Source organism: Prunus avium, chromosome 1 (genome assembly GCF_965620075.1).
Source record: "Prunus avium chromosome 1, drPruAviu1.hap1.1, whole genome shotgun sequence".
Lineage (NCBI taxonomy): Eukaryota > Viridiplantae > Streptophyta > Magnoliopsida > Rosales > Rosaceae > Prunus > Prunus avium.
Window position 1 is genome coordinate 17,412,320 of NC_142284.1, and position 19,602 is coordinate 17,431,921.

General features: G+C 37.3%; 1 protein-coding gene, 1 long non-coding RNA gene and 1 pseudogene across 5 annotated transcripts in view; all 3 read right to left on the reverse strand.

Moving 5' to 3' along the window:
• The window catches only part of LOC110769615 (uncharacterized), a 94,346-nt gene that overhangs the window by 69,939 nt on the left and 4,805 nt on the right, over positions 1-19,602 (reverse strand). Inside the window, exons 1-2 of one of the 3 annotated variants that reach the window (XM_021973633.2) lie at positions 10,279-10,458; positions 9,510-10,130 (exon numbers count right to left, since the gene is read on the reverse strand). In XM_021973633.2, the coding sequence (XP_021829325.2) occupies positions 9,730-10,130; positions 10,279-10,285 (408 nt within the window). In that variant the 5' untranslated portion in view covers positions 10,286-10,458 and the 3' untranslated portion in view covers positions 9,510-9,729. Of the gene's footprint in view, positions 1-9,509; positions 10,131-10,278; positions 10,733-19,602 lie in introns of those variants that run through there. The other 2 variants (XR_015832882.1, XM_021973634.2) reach the window with 2 other exon arrangements.
• LOC110746670 (uncharacterized) lies at positions 12,165-13,093 on the reverse strand. Its single transcript, XR_002525018.2, has 2 exons — positions 12,952-13,093; positions 12,165-12,743 (listed from the first exon to the last, which is right to left on the reverse strand). It is a non-coding gene; the product is annotated as an uncharacterized LOC110746670 (long non-coding RNA).
• On the reverse strand, positions 18,142-19,279 carry LOC148297451 (uncharacterized; annotated as a pseudogene). Its single transcript, XR_015832879.1, has 2 exons — positions 19,174-19,279; positions 18,142-18,963 (listed from the first exon to the last, which is right to left on the reverse strand). The product of XR_015832879.1 is annotated as an uncharacterized LOC148297451 (transcript).

Sequence of the window (19,602 nt, forward strand, 5' to 3'; positions counted from 1 at the left end):
CTTAGTTTTGCTTTCTAGTTCTCAAATCTAGCTTTCTTTAATGTTTTCTTAGTTGTAATTTATTTTTCTTGTAATGTACATTCTTTCTTAAGTATTCAAGTTTAATTAGTTTCCAAGTTTCAATTATGGTTTTTGTTCTTATTCATTATGCTTATAAGTTAATATGCTAGTTTGAATGATTGATCACCATTTAGGCTTGCATGTTAGCTATCTTGGTTTGAATTAAGAGTATACACCATGCTTTAATTCGAATTGAACTATGAATAGGAAGAGTATGTATGGACATTCGGCAACAGGGATTAGATACATACTTGGTTGTTTAAAATGTTCTTCTATGCTTAATGGGTTCCTAATGCTTAATTTTAGGTTAGACAACAAATGATCAAATTAGGGAATTAGGAACACAAGGTTATGACCACACACCATGGCTTAATCATACTTTAGCTAGAATCAATCCATTAATCTAAATTGAACTTGGGAACTTATTTGCTTGAGTTACTTATTTCTTTCTTCCTTGTTTTATGTTCTTTGTTTTTGTTTCTATTTTGTGTAGGGAAACTAAATTGGATCATTCAATCACCAATCCCTGTGGAATCGACCTCGCACTTACATACGCTAAACTACCAACGGTTCGTGCACTTGCGAGTATCACAAGTTGAGGATGCAACTGAATCCATTTTGGTGCAGCTGTATCTACACAACAAAAGGGCAGTCTGCGCACGTAGGACATCGTTTGGTTTGGCCACATGTGGCATTGGATTTTAAGGCGTGTGTGCTGTAGAGCGGTAGTCCCCCGGTTGGATAGCTCATCCCTAGACGCAGGGTAGAAAGTTGAAACCTTGCGGGCTAGTCAAACAATCCTCGTGTTGTATTGTTTTCCCCCGGTACATGATGTGCACTATGATATGTACCTTCCCTGGTTACATAACCCACACGTGGCGTTGGATTTTCCGGCATGTGGTATAAATTTGGGCACCTTTGGTCGAGTGTGTCGTAGGCCTTGATAGGCAGTTTGCATGCGTAGGACTTAGATTGGCCACACGTGGCGTTGGATTTTCCGGCGTGTGTGCTGTAGAGCCGTAGTCCCCCGGTTGGACGGCTCGTTCCCTAGCCACATGGTTATTGAGGAATCTTCCATGTGGTCTAGTCAACCAATCCCCAGGTTAGATTGTTTTCCCTCGGTACATGATGATGGTGTGGAGTGTGTTTATATTTATTTATTTATTTATTTATTTATTTATGTGGAAAAATATGTGGATTCATTTTCGGGTTGGGGTTTCTTGACCTGCTTGATACCCATCGAACTGCACATCGGCGCGTTCGTTCTTCCTTCTCTCTTCGCCCTGTTGCCCAAAGCCAAGGTTTTGAGCCAAGTTTATTTGGCTGAGAAGTTGCCTCATCAAATTGTTTTGGTTGTCCATTCTCTGAGTTAGCTGGTCAACTCTCATATTGAGGTCTACTTGACTTCGTGGACCGGGAGGAGAGAATTGTGTGGAGCCCAATTGCACACGGGCTAGGGTTTCATTGGAGGTGTATGCAGGAGCATTTGTCGAGCGCGGAGGCAATGGAGGAAATGCTTGAAGTTGCTCCAAGACTGGGCCTAAGTCGACGATGGTAGTGAGCCGATCCTGATGGGAGGTTCCACCATGCTCGGCGACTGCGCTATGAAGGTGGCTAGATCCAACCATGGGGCCTTGAGATGGCAGGACGATGGCAGAGACCAACACGGTGGTCCCAGCTATGGGTCCGGCAAGTGGCACCTTTGGTCGAGTGTGTCTTAGGCCTTGATAGGCAGTCTGTCACATCCTGGGATCGGCTCCGCCGTAGCAAGATATTGTCCGCTTTGGGCCCCCCTCTCTACCCTCACGGTTTTGTTTTTGGAAGCTCACGAGCAACTTCCCAATGAGTCACCCATCCTAGGATTGCTCTAGCCCCCAACTTGCTTAACTTCGGAGTTCCCATGAATCCGAAGCTAGTGAGCTCCTAAAAGGCCTCGTGCTAGATGGAGGCGGGCATGTACATATAAGGCACATCACCCCCTCTCCGTTGGTCGATGTGAGATGTTACAATCCACCCCCCTTAGGGGCCCGACGTCCTTGTCGGCACACTCGCACCACACGGCAGAGTGGCTCTGATACCAAATTGTCACATCCCGGGATCGGCTCCGCCGTAACACGATATTGTCCGATTTGGGCCCCCCTCTCTGCCCTCACGGTTTTGTTTTTGGGAACTCACGAGCAACTTCACAGTGGGTCACCCATCCTAGGATTGCTCTAGCCCCCAACTCGCTTAATTTCGGAGTTCCCACGACTCCGAAGCCAGTGAGCTCCCAAAAGACCTCGTACTAGATGGAGGCGCGCATGTACATATAAGGCACATCACCCCCTCTCCGTTGGGCGATGTGGGATCTTACAATCCACCCCCCTTAGGAGCCCGATGTCCTCATCGGCACACTCGCACCACACGGTATAGTGGCTCTGATACCAAATTGTCACATCCCGGATCGCTCCGCCGTAGCACGATATTGTCCGCTTTGGGCCCCCCCTCTCTGGCCCTCACGGTTTTGTTTCTGGGAGCTCACGACCAACTTCCCAGTGGGTCACCCATCCTGGGATTGCTCTAACCCCCAACTCACTTAACTTCGGAGTTCCAATGAATCGAAAGCCAGTGAGCTCCCAAAAGGGCTCGTGCTAGATGGAGGCAGGCATGTACATATAAGGCACATCACCCCCTCTTCGTTGGTCGATGTGAGATGTTACACAGTCTGCACGCGTAGGACTTAGATTGGCTACACGTGGCGTTGGATTTTCCGGCGTGTGTACTATAGAGCCGTAGTCCCCGAGTTGGACGGCTCGTTCCCTAGCCACATGGTTATTGAGGAATCTTCCATGTGGTCTAGTCAACCAATCCCCAGGTTGGATTGTTTTCCCCTGGTACATGATGATGGTGTGGAGTGTGTTTATATATATATATTTATTTATTTATTTATTTATTTATTTGTTTATTTATTTATGTGGAAAAATATTTGGATTCGTTTTCGAGTTGGGGTTTCTTGACCTGCTTGATACCCATCGAACTGCACATCGGCGCGTTCATCCATCCTTCTCTCTTCGCCTTGTTGCCCAAAGCCAAAGCCAAGGTTTTGACCCAAGTTTATTTGGCTGAGAAGTTGCCTCATCAAATTGTTTTGGTTGTCCATTCTCTGAGTTAGCTGGTCAACTCTCATATTGAGGTCTACTTGACTTCGTGGACCGAGAGGAGAGAATTTTCTGGAGCCCAATTGCATACGGGCTAGGGTTTCATTGGAGGTGTATGCGGGAGCGTTCGTCGAGCGCAGAGGCAATGGAGGAACTGCTTGATGTTGCTCCAAGACTGGGCCTAAGTCGGCGATGGTAGTGAGCCGATCCTGATGGGAGGTTCCACCATGCTCAGCGGCTACGCTATGAAGGTGGCTAGATCCAACCATGGGGCCTTGAGATGGCACGATGATGGCAGAGACCAACACGGTGGTCCCAGCTGCAGGTCCGGCAAGTGGCACGGTGGTTCCAGCTATGAGGGGTGGCTGGTGTGGTGCGGCTACAAGGGTTTGTTGCGGGTTCACGGCGACTAAAGGTGGTAGTGCCACCATATCGATCGCGGGGTCATGGGAGGAGTAGCTTTGGGCCGTCCCGGATTGAGCCATCGCGGCGGTCTTGCTCCTCATGCGCTTGCTTCCAACCATGGTTGTTCGGAAGGATTTGGTGGATTGGAAAATAGGAGGAACGGATTCCTTGAGCACGCGTTGAGTATAACTCAAGCTCTCAATGAAAGCACCAAATGTTTGTGCAAATAATCTTGCGAGAGAATATTCGCTTCCAGATCCTTCAACCTTCGATCTTCCTTCTCTCTCTTCCTCAACTCCTGTAAAAAAGATTGGAGTAAATAGACCACACCCGGGGGGTGTTGGCCAAAGGCCCTCCGATGCCTATGTTAGTTCGAGTGTTTGTAGGAAAACAATAGTTAAGCAAAGGGTACGGGGTTGTATGTATGGTGTGAACCGGGCGGCCGGAGCCGTGTGGAGAAAATATGGAGAGTGGAGAGTGGAGAGGGAGAGAGCTTCGGGTATTAGGAGTAGGTTTAGATGTCCCTTCAATGATGAATAAAGTCAGCTATTTATAGGAGCCTCAGGGCTAGGGTTTCGTAGAGTTTCGCAGAGAATAAACTCTTATTAAATGAAGTTTATTCTTTACCCAAATTCGTAGAGATTGAGTCGGACTTGATTACCTTTATTAGGATAATATCTGAATTAATGATATTATCTCATTAATTATAAGATAATACTCTATAATTAAGATATTATCTCATTATTAGGATAATATCCCAATTAATGATATTATCTCATTAATTATAAGATAATACTCTATTATTAAGATATTATCCCCTTATTAGGATAATATCCCAATTAATGATATTATCTTATTAAATAAAGATAATATCTTATAATTAAGATATTATCCACATTAATTAATTAACCAAATAAATTAGTTTAATTAATTAATTTAACGGATAATCTTCCTTTCCACGTGGCGTGCTGTGATTGGAGACGAAAATATTTGCTCCCACATTAGCTATCTTGGTTGGAATTAAGAGTAGACATTGTATGCTTTAATTCGAATTGAATTATGAATAGGAAGAGTATGTATGGACATTCGACAACAGGGATTAGATACATGCTTGGTTGTTTAAAATGTTCTCCTATGATAATAGATTTCTAATGCTTGATTTAGGTTTGACAACAAAGGATCTGATTAGAGAATTAGGAATACAAGGTTTAGACCAGACACCATGGCTAAATTATACATTAGAGAGAATCAATCTTTTTACTTGAATTGAATTTGTTAATGTGATTGCTTAAGACTTAGAATTGGATTGTTCCTTAGTGTATTTCTTCTTTGTTTATTTAACTTTTTGTTTTCCATTCATGTACTCTTGTCACTCATCTTTAAACCTCGTTTCCATTTCTCTTTTGTGCATGGAATTGAATTGAATCAATCTATCAACAATCCTCATGGGATCGACCTCGCACTTACACATGCTATACTACCCAACGGCTCTTGCACTTGTTAGTATCACAAGTTGAGGATGAGCTGAATCAATTTTGGCAAAACTAAATCGACAACAACACATTGCCAGCCTTTGTCCAGGAGGAACACTTACATGAAACGCTATCCCCAGCCAATCACGTTATGCCATGCTTGATAACTTTTCCACAAGCAGTCTGTGGTTTATTGGGATAGCAAAATAGTAGTACTATCCCGTTTCATACAAGTTTTTATGCTTGTCAGCTAACTAATCATGTATTTTTTTTTCCCACTAGTTAGGAGGTGGGGCGGGGGGACGAGGTTTTACTCATACATGCTTAGGGATGGGTTTGAACCTCAGACATCTCAGGACAAACACACTTGGCATGTTAGAATTCCCATGGGCACTAGTCATGTATTTTCCACATACATTATCCTTTCTCACATATTCATTTGGTTGGCTTATCAAGGTAAAATCTTGTCCAATGAGCAAAGAACCAAGAGGAATCTAAATTCTGATCCTTCTTGTCATTTGTGTGGTTGGCAAACTGAATCCGTTATTCATATTCTTAGGGACTGTCCCAGGGCTAAGATGGTATGGAATTCTGTTGTTAATTTACATTCCTCTCCTCACTTCTTCCTATCTGAGCTAAAACCTTGGTTCCTAGGCAACTTGCTCTCTAAGGTTAATGGACCTGATGGTATTGGTTGGAATATTGTTTTTGCCATTACTTGTTGGTATATCTGGAATTGGCGTAACAAGCAGATTTTTAACGTTGCAGTGGATTTTCCTTTTAATCCTAGGAAAACCATCTTTACTGCGGTTGTTGAGTGGGTTAAAGCCGCTATTGGCTCTGGCAAGAAACCTGCTAGAGTACTTGTCTTTTTGGCTTGGGAACCTCCTACAATTGGTCAACTTAAGCTGAATGTGGATGGTTCTAGAAGGGCTGCCACTAATATTATTGGAGCAGGAGGTGTTATCCGTGACTCCTCAGGTGACTGGATTGCCGGGTTTGCTGTGAATTTGGGCCAAGGTCATATCTTGGAGGCTGAGGTTTGGGGCCTATATTTTGGGCTAAAACTTGCTGTTGAAAAAGGTGTCACTAACCTTGCTATTGAAATGGATGCTGCTGTTGCTGTCTCACTTGTTCAACAAATCAATTCATTGCAATGCCATCCTCTTGCTGCTTTGGTGCATAGTTGTTGTGATCTCATGCGACAAATTGGAACTTGTCACCTTGTCCACATTTATAGGGAAAAGAATTGTGTTGCCGATTGTTTGGCAAACTGGAGTTATAATCTGGATTTGGGAATTTGCTTCTTTGATGAGGCTCCTGTCTGGGTTAGCTATCTGTTGATGGATGACTTACTTGGTCTTGCTAGGCCTCGACTCATGTGCGGGGCTTAGTTGTTTTCTGGGGGTTTCCCTTATTTCACCAAAAAAGAAAGTGAAGTTCGAAAGATAAAGCAACCAATTGGAAATGGCGTCATGCCCAACATGTCAATAGTCTGCTATGATAATATGAAGGACGTTGAAGTTTCATGTTAAAATTAATTGGCTATGTAGGAGTACAAGGGCGGAACCAGAAATTTTTTAATGGGTGGGCTAGCTAAAGTTATTAGCTTAAAATATAATGATAAATTTTTTTTGTACTTACATTTTCTAAAAATTTTCTAGAAATAAAAGTATACATTAAATCATATAAATCACATAATTGTAAACACAAGGAAAAAAATTGAAATTAGAGCCATATTATTCGTGAGAGGGTGAATTTCATTTAGAAAAATGCTTTTCTTTTGGAGACAAATTAATAGAACAATTTTAAAATTGATGTTGGGATAAACTTTGACACCAAATACAAATGTGGAAGATCTCTTACTATGCATATTGGTGCTGAAATTGTATATTTATTTATTTATTTTCAGTTAAAATATATACTATATGTATATTTAATTTATTTTTTTCCCAAACTGTCCCTGGGCTACAGCCAAGGGCAGTCCTTGCCTTGGTTCCGCCAGTGTAGGAGTAGTCTAACTCCTTATAAACTTATGTTAAATATGTTTAACTTTTCATTGTGTGACATACTCTCAACAATCTAGATGCACCATCAAAGTGGAGACCCACCTAACTAAGTGTCAAAAAGGCACGAAATAGTGTATTTGAATATTATCGTTACAAATTTTCTGCAATTAGATTTAAAGTACCATCTAGTGAATGCAATCGTAGTCTTGTTTAACTCATTGTCGTAAATTGACCACAAAAAAAAAACTCATTGTCGTAAGTCTCGAATTGCTCAATAAAAGTCATGTGAATTGTGGGCTCGTAGGGGCTTTGCCATTTCAATTTGCTATGCTTCCTACCACTGTCTTATTTTATTGCGCCCTGTCATGCTTTTTGATTATTTTATTAAGTATGAGAATCAATTTGGTAGATAATTTTGCTCTAGTTTTTTTTTTTTCCTGCTCTAGCTTTGTTGTGTGACAATTTATTATCAAAATTGATGTGGCAATGTTCATGTCTAATTTCACTCTGATTATTTATTTGCATATAAATAACAAAATGACATTTGAGGGCATCGGAACCCAAGAATCTGACAACCGATTGAGAAAAAATTAAAAAAAGAGTTGACCAAATAAGTCAAACCAAATTCAAAAGATGGAATTGGACCAGTTTTGTTTGGTTCCAGTTTTGATTCTACACCATAAAAAAAAAAAATTCGATCGGAACCGAACCGACTATATTAATTTTTATTTTTAGTTTTAATACATCCCAATGCTAAATTTAATTTTTCATATGTCATGTAAAAGAGTTAAACTGATATTAAAACAAACAAATTGAACTTAAAAACTTGTATTTATGGGTTTAAAAGGATAAGATGAGATCAACGGTATAATTTAGTTATGTTCTTCATTTTTATTTTGGCTTGAGGAAATTGGGAGAGAAATTGCGTTGATCCATAAGATATCATAAGTGCCCAAGTTCCCCAAGCAAGCCATAAACTCTTTTAACTCCATGGCCAACCAAAAAAGGTCCAAGTGAATGTACCTGAATATTATTATTACATCTTATCTGCAATTAGATCTCTCCTACTCAAAGTTTTCACACCAGCCTACTCTCCTCACGCAAAATCTTAATTTTAGTTTTTTTATTCGGTCTATTATTTTGATGTCATAATTTTTATTTAGGTTATTGTATGAGATATTTCTTAGAATGAACAAGAATTCTTTGTAGAGATTTTGTAAACTTTCTGTTTTGGTTCACTACCAAAAAAAAAAAAAAAACTGGCAACAGTTACCATTATTTGGTGACATTTGGTGATTGTTGTGAGGGTTACTAAAGGCTTTAGTCATTAAAAAAAAGCAAAAAATGTGACTAAAAGCCTTTTTAGTTACCAAAAAAAGTCAAAAAATGTGACTAATGCCTTTTGTCACAGCCACAAATGTCACCAAATAATAGTGACAATTGCCACTTGGTATTTTAGCTGCATTGCATCCATATGGAAAGGGAGCATTTTTGCTCACCAACCCTCATCACCTATCTTTGTGTTTTTTGTTTTAAATGTTATTTTATTATTATAATTTTTACTTTATTTTTTTATTTGAAGTCATTTAAAAGAATTAAAAATAAAGTGTTAACTATAATTAGTTTCAAGGACAGGTGTCAATTGTTAAGATGGATGGTGAGTTAAGGTGGTGAGCAAAAATGCTCCCATATAGAATATACGTGTGATTTCTATACATTTCAAGAATTACAAATTAACATCCAAAAAAGAAATTAAGCAAAAATCAAAATTAGGCAAACCAAAATCAATCATAATCACAAAATAATAATAATAATAAATACACCGGCTGTATCCTAGCAGGTGAATTTAAAGGAGGTAAAGTCGTCGTGGAGAGTAGAAATATTCAACGGAGGACCCCATCGTCATTGGGGGAAAAGGAATTTTAAAATCGTCGTGGTTGTTCACTCTAATCTTTTCAGTGTATTGGGTTTGAATTTTTAAACCTAAAACCTATTATTAGGCTACGTTTAAACATATTTTAAAGGGAGTTTCACTAAAACACCCAAAATGGGGCTGAAATTATAAAAAAACCCAACACCCAAAACACTTTATAAACACACCAAAAACCCATCATTACACACACAAGACCCATTTATAAACACACCAAAAAAATATACAATTGTTGATTTTGGGGTTGATTTTGGGTGTGTTTCTATGTTTAAATAGTGCGTGGGTTTTTTTATAAATACATGTCTAGGATTGGATTTATTTATAATAATCTATATTTTAAATAACATAAAAATATATATTTGATACCTAAACCCGTGTCTGGAATGTCAGATACACCTGTCGTGCACGGAATACAGGATACGAACCTATTATAATTTATAAATAAGAGTATCCAAAGAAAAAAGCTAGAACAAGAGGAAACAGTACTGATCGCATGTAGACAAAGAAGAAACAAAAACCTTACTCAGCATTAATATATGTAGAAGAAGAAGAAAAGAAATACATAAATATAAGAGAAATAACATTCAGATTCAGAGAAAAGTTCGAGTGTAGGACCTCTGGTGGCCATAAATCTCCAAACCATCCATCTGAGTTTTTGTTTTCTTCTTGGAAATTCATGCCTGTTTATTCAGCAGCCCCTTCTCTTTCTATCTTATTCATATTTCCTTCTTGTTCGTACCGTTAGCTTCGCTATATATATTATATATAGCAAAAACTAGAATAATAAGCCCACCAAGAAAAAATGATACGTTGGACATGGAGTAGTTGTTGCCAAATTTGCCAATCCCAACACGCTGGCCTTTGTTTGAATGGATTTTATTGCCCTCAACGCTGTAGTTTCGAGCCCTCCTTGCTTCAAGACCATCAATAGGACCTGCATGATAATTGTTGCCGAAGTCGAAAACGCCAACGTCTGTGCCTTCAGATAAGCTGATTTCATTCTTATGAATCTTCCAGGTCTCACTATTTTCCTTTTGCGAAAGCTCTTGCTCATTTCTTTCTCCAGAATTTTCCTTGGGGCTCTTGTTCAGTTGTTCAGCTTCAGTTCGAGATCCATCTGATACATATGCAAAGATAAAAATGAAAAAGAATCTTCAAATAAGTAAAAATTGGGCAAATACTGCAAAATCTTTCAATAAATGCAAGTTACTATTGTAAAATAATCACATCAAGGATAAGATCTTGAATCAAATAAATTTACATACCTGCCATTGATGAAAATAAAGTTTTTATTCTCTGTGGAGTTCTTATGTTCAACTGGCAATACAGACTAGATGTTTTGAATGCGTGTTTGGAATAGAATATGGATCTCTTTAAAACCAGTAGAAAGGCACTGTTTAAGCCTTCGTCGATAAGTTTCAATAAAATAAATAAGTACTTTGTGTGGAGAAGGTTCGAGATTATGTCACCCTAGCAGAAAATATCGGACTATAATATGAAGACAGTTGTCCATTGACTAAGCAGCAAAGGGTAAACCTGAAGAACAGACAAAGACTAACATTCAAAATATACCGGTCCACTAGATGACGGTTTTCAGGGCATAAAGACGACAACGAAAACCCGTCGTCTATTGCGATTTTTTAAGCAGTAGGAGTCCATCAATGACCAGAATATGCTTTATAATATTAGAGACGGTGGTAGCCTATTGGCCCAAGAACAACAACTCATATCCGGATGGCCACTGTGCAACTGCTTCATATTAAACAAAAGAAACTTTATGACAAGAGTAAAATAAAATAGAGGTAGTTTAGAGGGTTTATCTATCGAGCCCTTGAGTTTAAAATGCTGGCTTCTTTTGTTTTTGTTTTTTGTTTTTATCTATCGAGCCCTTGAGGTTACTATACAGCAAAATGCTGGCTTCTTTAGATGTACGGCGTGTAGGGTTTTTTAGTCGTTGACAGCTATTGCGAACTGCAACTTTTGCTGTAGTAATAGTGAACATTATTATTTCCTAGTGTTTTAGGGAATCTTAGTGGTACTTAATATTGTGCAGGCATTCTACTTGCGTGTGTTTGGGTTTTCGTTAGGTTAGTGGTGGTCCTATTGTGCAGGCAAATACTACACCAATGAATTCAAGTTTGAAACAAGAGTTTTGTTCACACTTCACGTATTCAAATACCAGCGAGTGGTCTCTGTTGTTTGAACTGTGACATTGCTGTGTCTTGGCATTACGTACGTGTCCCTTTTTATCTTGGCATAATTCTTTTTGAATCTTAAAAACAAACAGTTTATGAAAGCTTAATTGTCCAAAATGAATCTCTAGATTTATGGCTTATCAACATTATCAAACCCTAAAACGAACCAATTTCAGTCTAACCCATGATTGTTTCTTCTCTCTTCCTCCAACTTCTCTAATAACAGTTTTATATAGTTGAAGGAGAATTATAAGCATAATCTTCATTTAATCACAGTGAAGTTTAAAAATTTACATGCCCACATTGCCGGTACTGCCGACATCGACTCTCACTATGGTAGGATGGAGGACAAGACTTGGCGAGTCCTTAGTTAGGACTTTGGTTCCTTACTTAATTAGGATTTTGGTTACTTACCAGTTTATTTAGTCCTATTGTAATTGAGATTTATTTACCCTAAACCTCTCCTCCCCTCCTCTTTAAAAGAGGAAGGGAGAGTGAAAAGGATATGTTTCTCTAGGGCTGATTTTCGGACAGATCATATCAGAATAAGAGGATTCCAATCCCATTCCAAAAAAAAATCGGAATGAAAATTCTTTTCCAATTATGTTCCAAAAATTTCAGAATTTCAACATCCATTCAAATTTGGAAAATCATTGAAAGTTTTAAACATATCTAATGATTTCAACGGTTAAAGTTGGCTCAAAATTGAAAAATTATATGAAAAAGCTCAAAAAACTATTATATGATATAATTTATATGTCGTTATCCTTTATGAAATAGCTCGTCCGTCTATGTATATTTTGATCATTAAGTTATATCAAATTCAACATGAAACTAGTCATTATGTACAAGCTTGAACCCCAAATATATTACAGAATTCAGAATGTGTATGGCAAGTACACAAGAAGAAAAAGAAATAATACTTACTCAGCATGTATCAATATACTTATGGCATGTAGAAGAAGAAGAAATACATAAATATATATATAAGAGAAATAAGATTCAGATTCAGAGAAAGTAACTCAAAGAAAAGTTTGAGTATAGGAGCTATGGTGGCCATACATCTCCAAACCCTTCCGCTACGTAATAGTACAGGAAAATCCATGCCGAACCATTCTTTCTCACTTATTGATTTTTGTCTTCTTCTTTTTCTTCTCGGTCATGCCTTCTTTTTCACTCAAGCCACTTGCTTCATTTTTTGTTTTGCTTACTCACCGTTAATATATAAAAAGAGAAAAAAAATAAAGCTAGAACAAGAAGAATAAGAAGACCAAGAAGAAATGGTACGCTCGACTTGTTGTAGTTCGTGTTGCCAACGTTGCTAATCCCAACGCTATCGCTGTCTTCTCCACGAATTTTATTGCCAGAAATGTTGAGGTTTCTAGCCGTCCTTGCCTGATCACCACCTCTGCCTTCTTTGTTGAAAGCCTTACGAATCCCAACCTTTTTGCTTCTAATTGCGGAGATATCATTATTATTAATGTTGAAAGTCTCGTTGCTTCTTTGTCCAACTTCATATCGAGATCGAGACCCATCTTATGTATATGCAAAGATAAAAATGGAAAGATCTTCAAATATGTGGAGGCAAATACTCAAAAATCAGTTGGAAGACAATCTTTCAATAACTGGAAGTTACGATTGTAAACTAATTACATAAATTCCTTAAACCCAATACACACATAGAATCACATCAAGAAAAAAGATGTTGAATCAAATAAAAATATTAATCATAATAGTACATACCTGCCATTGATGAAAGCTCAAAAGAAAGTCTTCTACTCTCTGTAGAGTTCTTATGTTCAACTAGCAATAGGGACTAGATGTTTTGAACGTGTGTTTCCATGAGAGCATGGACCACGTCTTGAAAATGGAATAAGTTACTATTATATATGTGGATTTATTTATTACTCTTTGTTATATTCTGCAGTATTCCTAATGATCAACTTGGAAAAGTCTTCCCAGTAAAAAAAAAAAAGACTTGGAAAAGTCTTGTAAAAAAGGACTTTGTGCGGAGAAAGGCTCAAGATTTCAATTTTTTTTTTCAAAACTTGACTGTGTGAGTATATTTAATAAAAATAAAATAAAAGAAATACAAACTAACAATCCAAAAAGAAATTAAGCAAAATCAAAATTAGGCAACCAAATCACACAAAAAATGATAAATACACGATGGATAGTGTAGTCAAAAAGGTACTCCGTGTGGAAAAAAGATCGTTGAACTTTTGTTTTGATCACACGCAGGACAGTAGAGAACCACTCTTGTCCTAATGCAAAGGGGGGCCGGACAGCAATTTATAAGTGGCCATGCTTGTGGATAAATTCTACAATACATTTTACATCAAATTTGGAAAGCAGCAATTTGAATAATCACCAGTGTTGACTGGTGGTCAACGTAAAACTTTGATCCTAGAGGGGGTGCAATGTTACATGGATCAAAATGAAAATAAAGATTGGGATATGGAAGAACACAAAGTGAAGTTGATCAATATGCTTTCATTCATCTTCTCAGAATGATTGATAATTTCCTCTCGTAACGGCATGTCTTGTCCTAGAAGTGGCCCAATAGTGATCAGATACATGGACGTCTTCAATCCTTGGCAGCTCCTAAGTCTCTGAGTGAGGCATCCCTCGGGGTGGTTGGCCGGGACTTTCCAAGGTATGTAGGAAGATACCTTTGCAGCTCCTAAATTTGTTTGTAATAAAATGACAAGTAAAATTTTTCTCTTCACAAATGACAACTAAAATTACCACAATGAGGTGAATGGCTTATATATAAAAAAGTAAAAATAAAAGTATATCAATTTTTTGGACACTTGAAAAGTATCATTAAACAAAACTTCACACTCTCACTTCACCCATACCTTTAACTCTGTTCTAAATGACATAAATCTACCTAGGTTGTGTGAAAGGAGTACCATGCAGGAACAAATAGTCATTTTTTATAATTTGAGGAGGAAATGCAAGATTTTTTTGTATATTTTTGCACTTTTTATTTTGGGTGTTTGCTTTAAGAATTTCAAGGTTCGTGTCACACCTGGTAAAAAAGCATGAGATATAGCATATTTGAATATTGTCACTACATATCTGCCATTAGATTCAGTCTCATCAGGGCTCGTTTGGTACGACGGACTAACATGGACTAGATTAAATGTTGGGACTGTCCTGAATTGGCTTGGTATGGCTTAAGTTGGATAACATTTGTACTGCGTTTGGTGTAAGTTTGATTGGACTAGGACTAATTATTTTATTTTTTTAAAAGGTAAGTTTTTGTTTTTGTTTTTTGTGAAAAATAAATTTTTTTTTATTTTTTTATTTCAAGAATGTGAATTTTTTATTATTTTCATATAAAACTTTTCTTCATTCTGCGTCTCTTTCTTTTTCTTTCTCCTGCGCACAGCCCGCTTCCTTCCTAGCACAGTGGTGGTCATCGTCTCATTCTCCTCTTATTCTCAGTCTTTTTTTATCTGTTCTTTTTTTTTGCTCGAAAATCTTCTCTCATTTTCCTATTTTACGGTATTCTCTTCTTCTCCTTTTCTCCCTCTGCTCAAGAGGCCGTCGCCGTCTCCTGCAACCTCAAGCTATGAAGTCCTGTCTGCCATTGATGCGTACCAAAATCGTATGGCTGCAATTGTGGATTCTCTTATTATTTGAGTTTTGAATGGAAGTCAAAACGTATGGTGCTCGTCGAAACTGACTAGAACCGTGTGGCTGTGATGGTGGATTGGGGTTGCTGCGTATGGCTGTGACGGTGGGGGTTTGGATTGGTTGCAAGTGCTCGGGTTATCGGTGGTTATGGATGGCGCTTGGGTGGTTGGTGGTTGGCTAGCGCTTGGGTGGTTGCAGGTGCTTTGGTTTTTGCAAGCGATTGGGTCGTGACTGTCTAGTCCGCCCTTTCCAAGCGGGATTAACTAAGAACACCTAAGGAGGTGTTTTTGGTGGGGCCAGTATTAACAGTCCCACTTAAAACTAGAACCAGTGAAAACAAACATGGGATAAAAATTATTCCAATCCAGTCCAAGTTAAGGAGGCGTACCAAACGAGCCCTCAGAGTCCAATCTAGTGAATGCACCAGTAGTCTTGATTTTAAGCGTTTTACTTCCATTTGCCCCTTTTAAGGTTTGATCAATTGCTTGAAAAAATTCCTCAACCGAACACTCCCTCTCCTAACCCTAAGTCCACCCTTTCACACTAGTACTCTCTCAACACCAGTTTACACGCCATTAGTAAGTTCAATAAAGAATAGAAGTGAGTAAAAGACTTTGGCGCATGTGGGTGTGAACTTCCTAGGGTTTAGTGTTTTTAGAAATTTGATGATAACAATAAAAATTTGAGGGGTTAGTGTTTTTATTTGTTTATGATTAATAAAGTTTACATAATTAATTAGCATTTATCATCATGCGATTACATTTGTCTAAAGATAATTTATTTAATATTAGTAGCAGCCTTCACCATTTCAATTTGGATCTACAACATTTTTTATGTCCCATAATGTGAAAGAAACATGAACACCAATAGGAAAAACGAAATTTTTCCGCCCACATAAATTACCTTTTGAGTCTTGACTAATCCAAGTTGATTATTATCAGGACTTTTTTTATTTTGTTATTTCCATTTTTATCCTCACCTTCTCCACACAAGCTTTCAACTGTTTTTAAAGAGATCCATCCTCTCTTAGAAACTCACCTTCAAAACATAAGAACCCTACAGAGAGTAGAAGGCGTTCTTTTGAGCTTTCATCAATGGCAGGTATGCACTAGTACTATTTTTTTCTTTGATTCAAATGAAGTTCCATTTATTTGATTCAAATAAAGTTCCATTTATTGAAAGATTTCTTTTAACTGATTTTGGAGCATTTGCCCAAAGTCCACTTATTTTATCATCCTTTCCATTTTTTTCTTAACATATATATAAGATTGGAATCGAGATCAAGCTGAACAACCGCTCAAGGAGAAGGAGGGGAGGGCAAGAACCCGCCGCAGCGCACAACGCACGAGCTTCAACAATACTGGGAATAGAATCTTCTCAGAAGCTAGCACAGGGTCTGGGATATCCGGATACGGGAATGGAGATTCGGGTGCAGACTTCAACAATGATGACAATTTAATTGTTTCAATCGGAAGCACTAGTTGTGGGATTACCGGCTTTGGCAACATAAACCACAAAAAGTCGACCATCTTATTTCTTCTTCTTCTTGTTCTTCTTCTTTTACTCCTTTTATATAAATTAAAGGTGAGTAAGCAAAACTAAATAAGATGAAGCAAGCGGCTCGAGTGAAAAAGAAGGCACGACCAGGAAGAAAAAAAGAGTGAGAAAGAATGGAGAGGCTTGGTTTGGAGTTTCCTTTCTCTGAATCTGAATCTTATTTCTCTTATATTTCTGTATTTCTTGTTCTTGTTCTTCTACATGTCATAAGTATATTGTTAATGCTGAGTAAGAATTATGTCTTCTTGTCCACAAGTACTATTTTGTTTCATGTCAATGAAGAACCATGGTTTTGAGCAACCGAGCACAGATAAAGGTTTTCATTAAGTGTGTTCAAATAGCATTATTCTGAAACACATCATTAATTCGTGTAAGAAAATCTGTAGTGTAATTATAAAAGGAAAAGGTGTAGGCATGTTACGGTAGGCATGTTACGGTACCTTACCTGCATTGCTTGAATAGAAACCCAATCAACGAAAGTGGATAAAACACAAATTGTCGTCATCATATGCGCCTTTTCGTTCGATTAATGATTGATATCTTGAAATGTATATGAATCACATGTATATTTCCATATTGATATCTTGAAAGTCATTTCTAGTACCATAATAAATAAATAAACAAAAACAAAAAAGAAAGTTGCGAATCTCTGCAAAGAATTCTTGTTCATTCTAAGAAATATCTCATACAGTACCCGCATGTTAACTAACCTAAAAAGAAATTGAAAAGTCAAAATAATATGCCGAATTAAAAAAAACTAAAATAAAAATTCAGACCCAAAAAAAAAAAGATTGAACAAGAGTTTTGTTCACACTTCACGTATTCAAATACATATATGATAGGGTTTGAAAACCTGCCCGTGCTGTGACATTGCTGTGTCTTGGCATTCCGTACGTGTCCCTTTCTATTTTGGCATAACTCTTTTTGAATCTTAAACACAAACAGTTTATGAAGGCTTAATTGTCCCAAATGAATCTCTAGATTTATGGCTTATCAACATCAAACCCTAAAACGAACCAATTTCAGTCTAACCCATGATTGTTTCTTCTCTCTTCCTCCAAGCTCTCTAATAACAGTTTTATATAGTTGTAGGAGAATTATAAGCATAATCTTCATTCAATCACAGTGAAGATTAAAAAGTTACATGTACCGCCGACATCGACTCTCACTACGGTAGGATGGAGGACAAGACTTGTTGGCGAGTCAACTTTGGTTCCTTACTTAGGATTTTGGTTACTTATCAGTTTATTTAGTCCTATTGTAAGTGAAATTTATTTACCCTAAACCTCTCTCCCCTCCTCTTCAAGGGAGGAAGGGAGAGTGAAAAGGATATGTTTCTCTAGGGCTGATTTTCAAACGGATCAGATTGGAATAAGAGGATTCCAATCCCATTCCAAAAAAAATCATAATGAAAATTCTTTTCCAATTATGTTCCAAAAATTTCAGAATTTCAACATCCATTCAAATTCGGAATATTTCGAAATTTTAGGAAATTTTTTGGAAAATATCATAAAATCATTGGAAGTTTCAAACATGTCTAACGATTTGAACAGTTAAAGTTGGCTCAAAATTGAAAAATCATATGAAAAAGCTCAGAAAACTATTATATGATATAATTTATATGTCGTTATCCTTTATGAAATAGCTTGTCTGTCTATGTCTATTTTGATCATTAAGTTATATCAAATTCAACATGAAACTAGTCATTATGTACAAGCTTGAACCCCAAATATATTACAGAATTTAGAAATGTTTATGGCAAGTACACAAGAAGAAAAAGAAATAATACTTACTCAGCATGTATCAATATACTTATGGCATGTAGAAGAAGAAGAAATACATAAATATATATAAGAGAAAAAATAAGATTCAGATTCAGAGAAAGTAACGCAAAGAAAAGTTTGATTATAGGAGCTCTGGTGGCCATACATCTCCAAACCCTTCCGCTGTGTAATACTACAAGAAACTCCAAGCTGAACCTTTCTTTCTCACTTACTGATTTTTCTCTTCTTTTTCTTCTTTTTCTTCTTGGTCGTGCCTTCTTTTTTACTCATACCGCTTGCTTCATTTTTTGTTTTGCTTACTCACCGTTAATATATAAAAAGAGAAAAAAATAAAAAATAAAAGCTAGAACAAGAAGAATAAGAAGACCAAGAAGAAATGGTACGCTAGACTATTTGTAGTTCTTGTTGCCAACGTTGATAATCCCAATGTTATCGCTGTCTTTTGCATGAATTTTATTGTCAGAAATGTTGTGGTTTCTACCCGTCCTTGCCTGATCACCACCTCTGCCTTCTTCATTGAAAGCATTTTGAATCCCAACATTTGTGCTTCCAGTTGCGGAGATATCATTATTATTAATGTTGAAAGTCTCATTGCTTTTATTAGTATTTTCTGCCTCACTATTTTCGTTTTGCTGGAGCTCTTGTTCAGTTCTTTCTCTTTGGGGCTCTTGTCCAAAAAGTGTTCTAGGACGACCAGGAAAGCGGTTTCTTACCCTCTCCTGAGAGCTCTGGTTCAGTTGTTCAGCTTCAGATTGAGATCGAGACCCATCTTATGTATATGCAAAGATAAAATGGAAAGATCTTCAAATAAGTGGAGGCAAATACTCTAAAATCATATGGAAGACAATCTTTCAAGAAATGGAAGTTACCATTGTAAACTAATTACATAAATTCCTTAAACCCTATACACACATAGAATCACATAAAGGAAAAGATCTTGAATCAAATAAAAATATTAATCATAATATATAGTACTTACCTGCCATTGATGAAAGCTCATAAGAAAAGTCTTCTATTCTATGAAGAGTTCTTATGTTCAATTAGCAATAGGGACTAGATGTTTTGAACGTGTGTCTAAGAGAGCATGGACCTCCTCTTGAAAATGGAATAAGTTGCTATTATATACATGGATTTATTTATTACTATTTGTTATATCTGGAATATTCCTAATGATCAACTTGTAAAAGTCTTTCCAGCAAAAAAAAAAAAAAAAAAACACTTGGAAAAGTCTTGGAAAAAAGGACTTTGTGTGGAGAAAGGTTCAAGATTTTCTTTTTTTTGTCTTTTTTAAAATCTTGACTGTGCGAGTATCTATATATATAAAGCAAAAGGCAGAGAATGGTGAAACATTCAAAATACCATAAAATGCCCTTGGTTAATGCAAACATGTAGAATTGAAATTATTAAT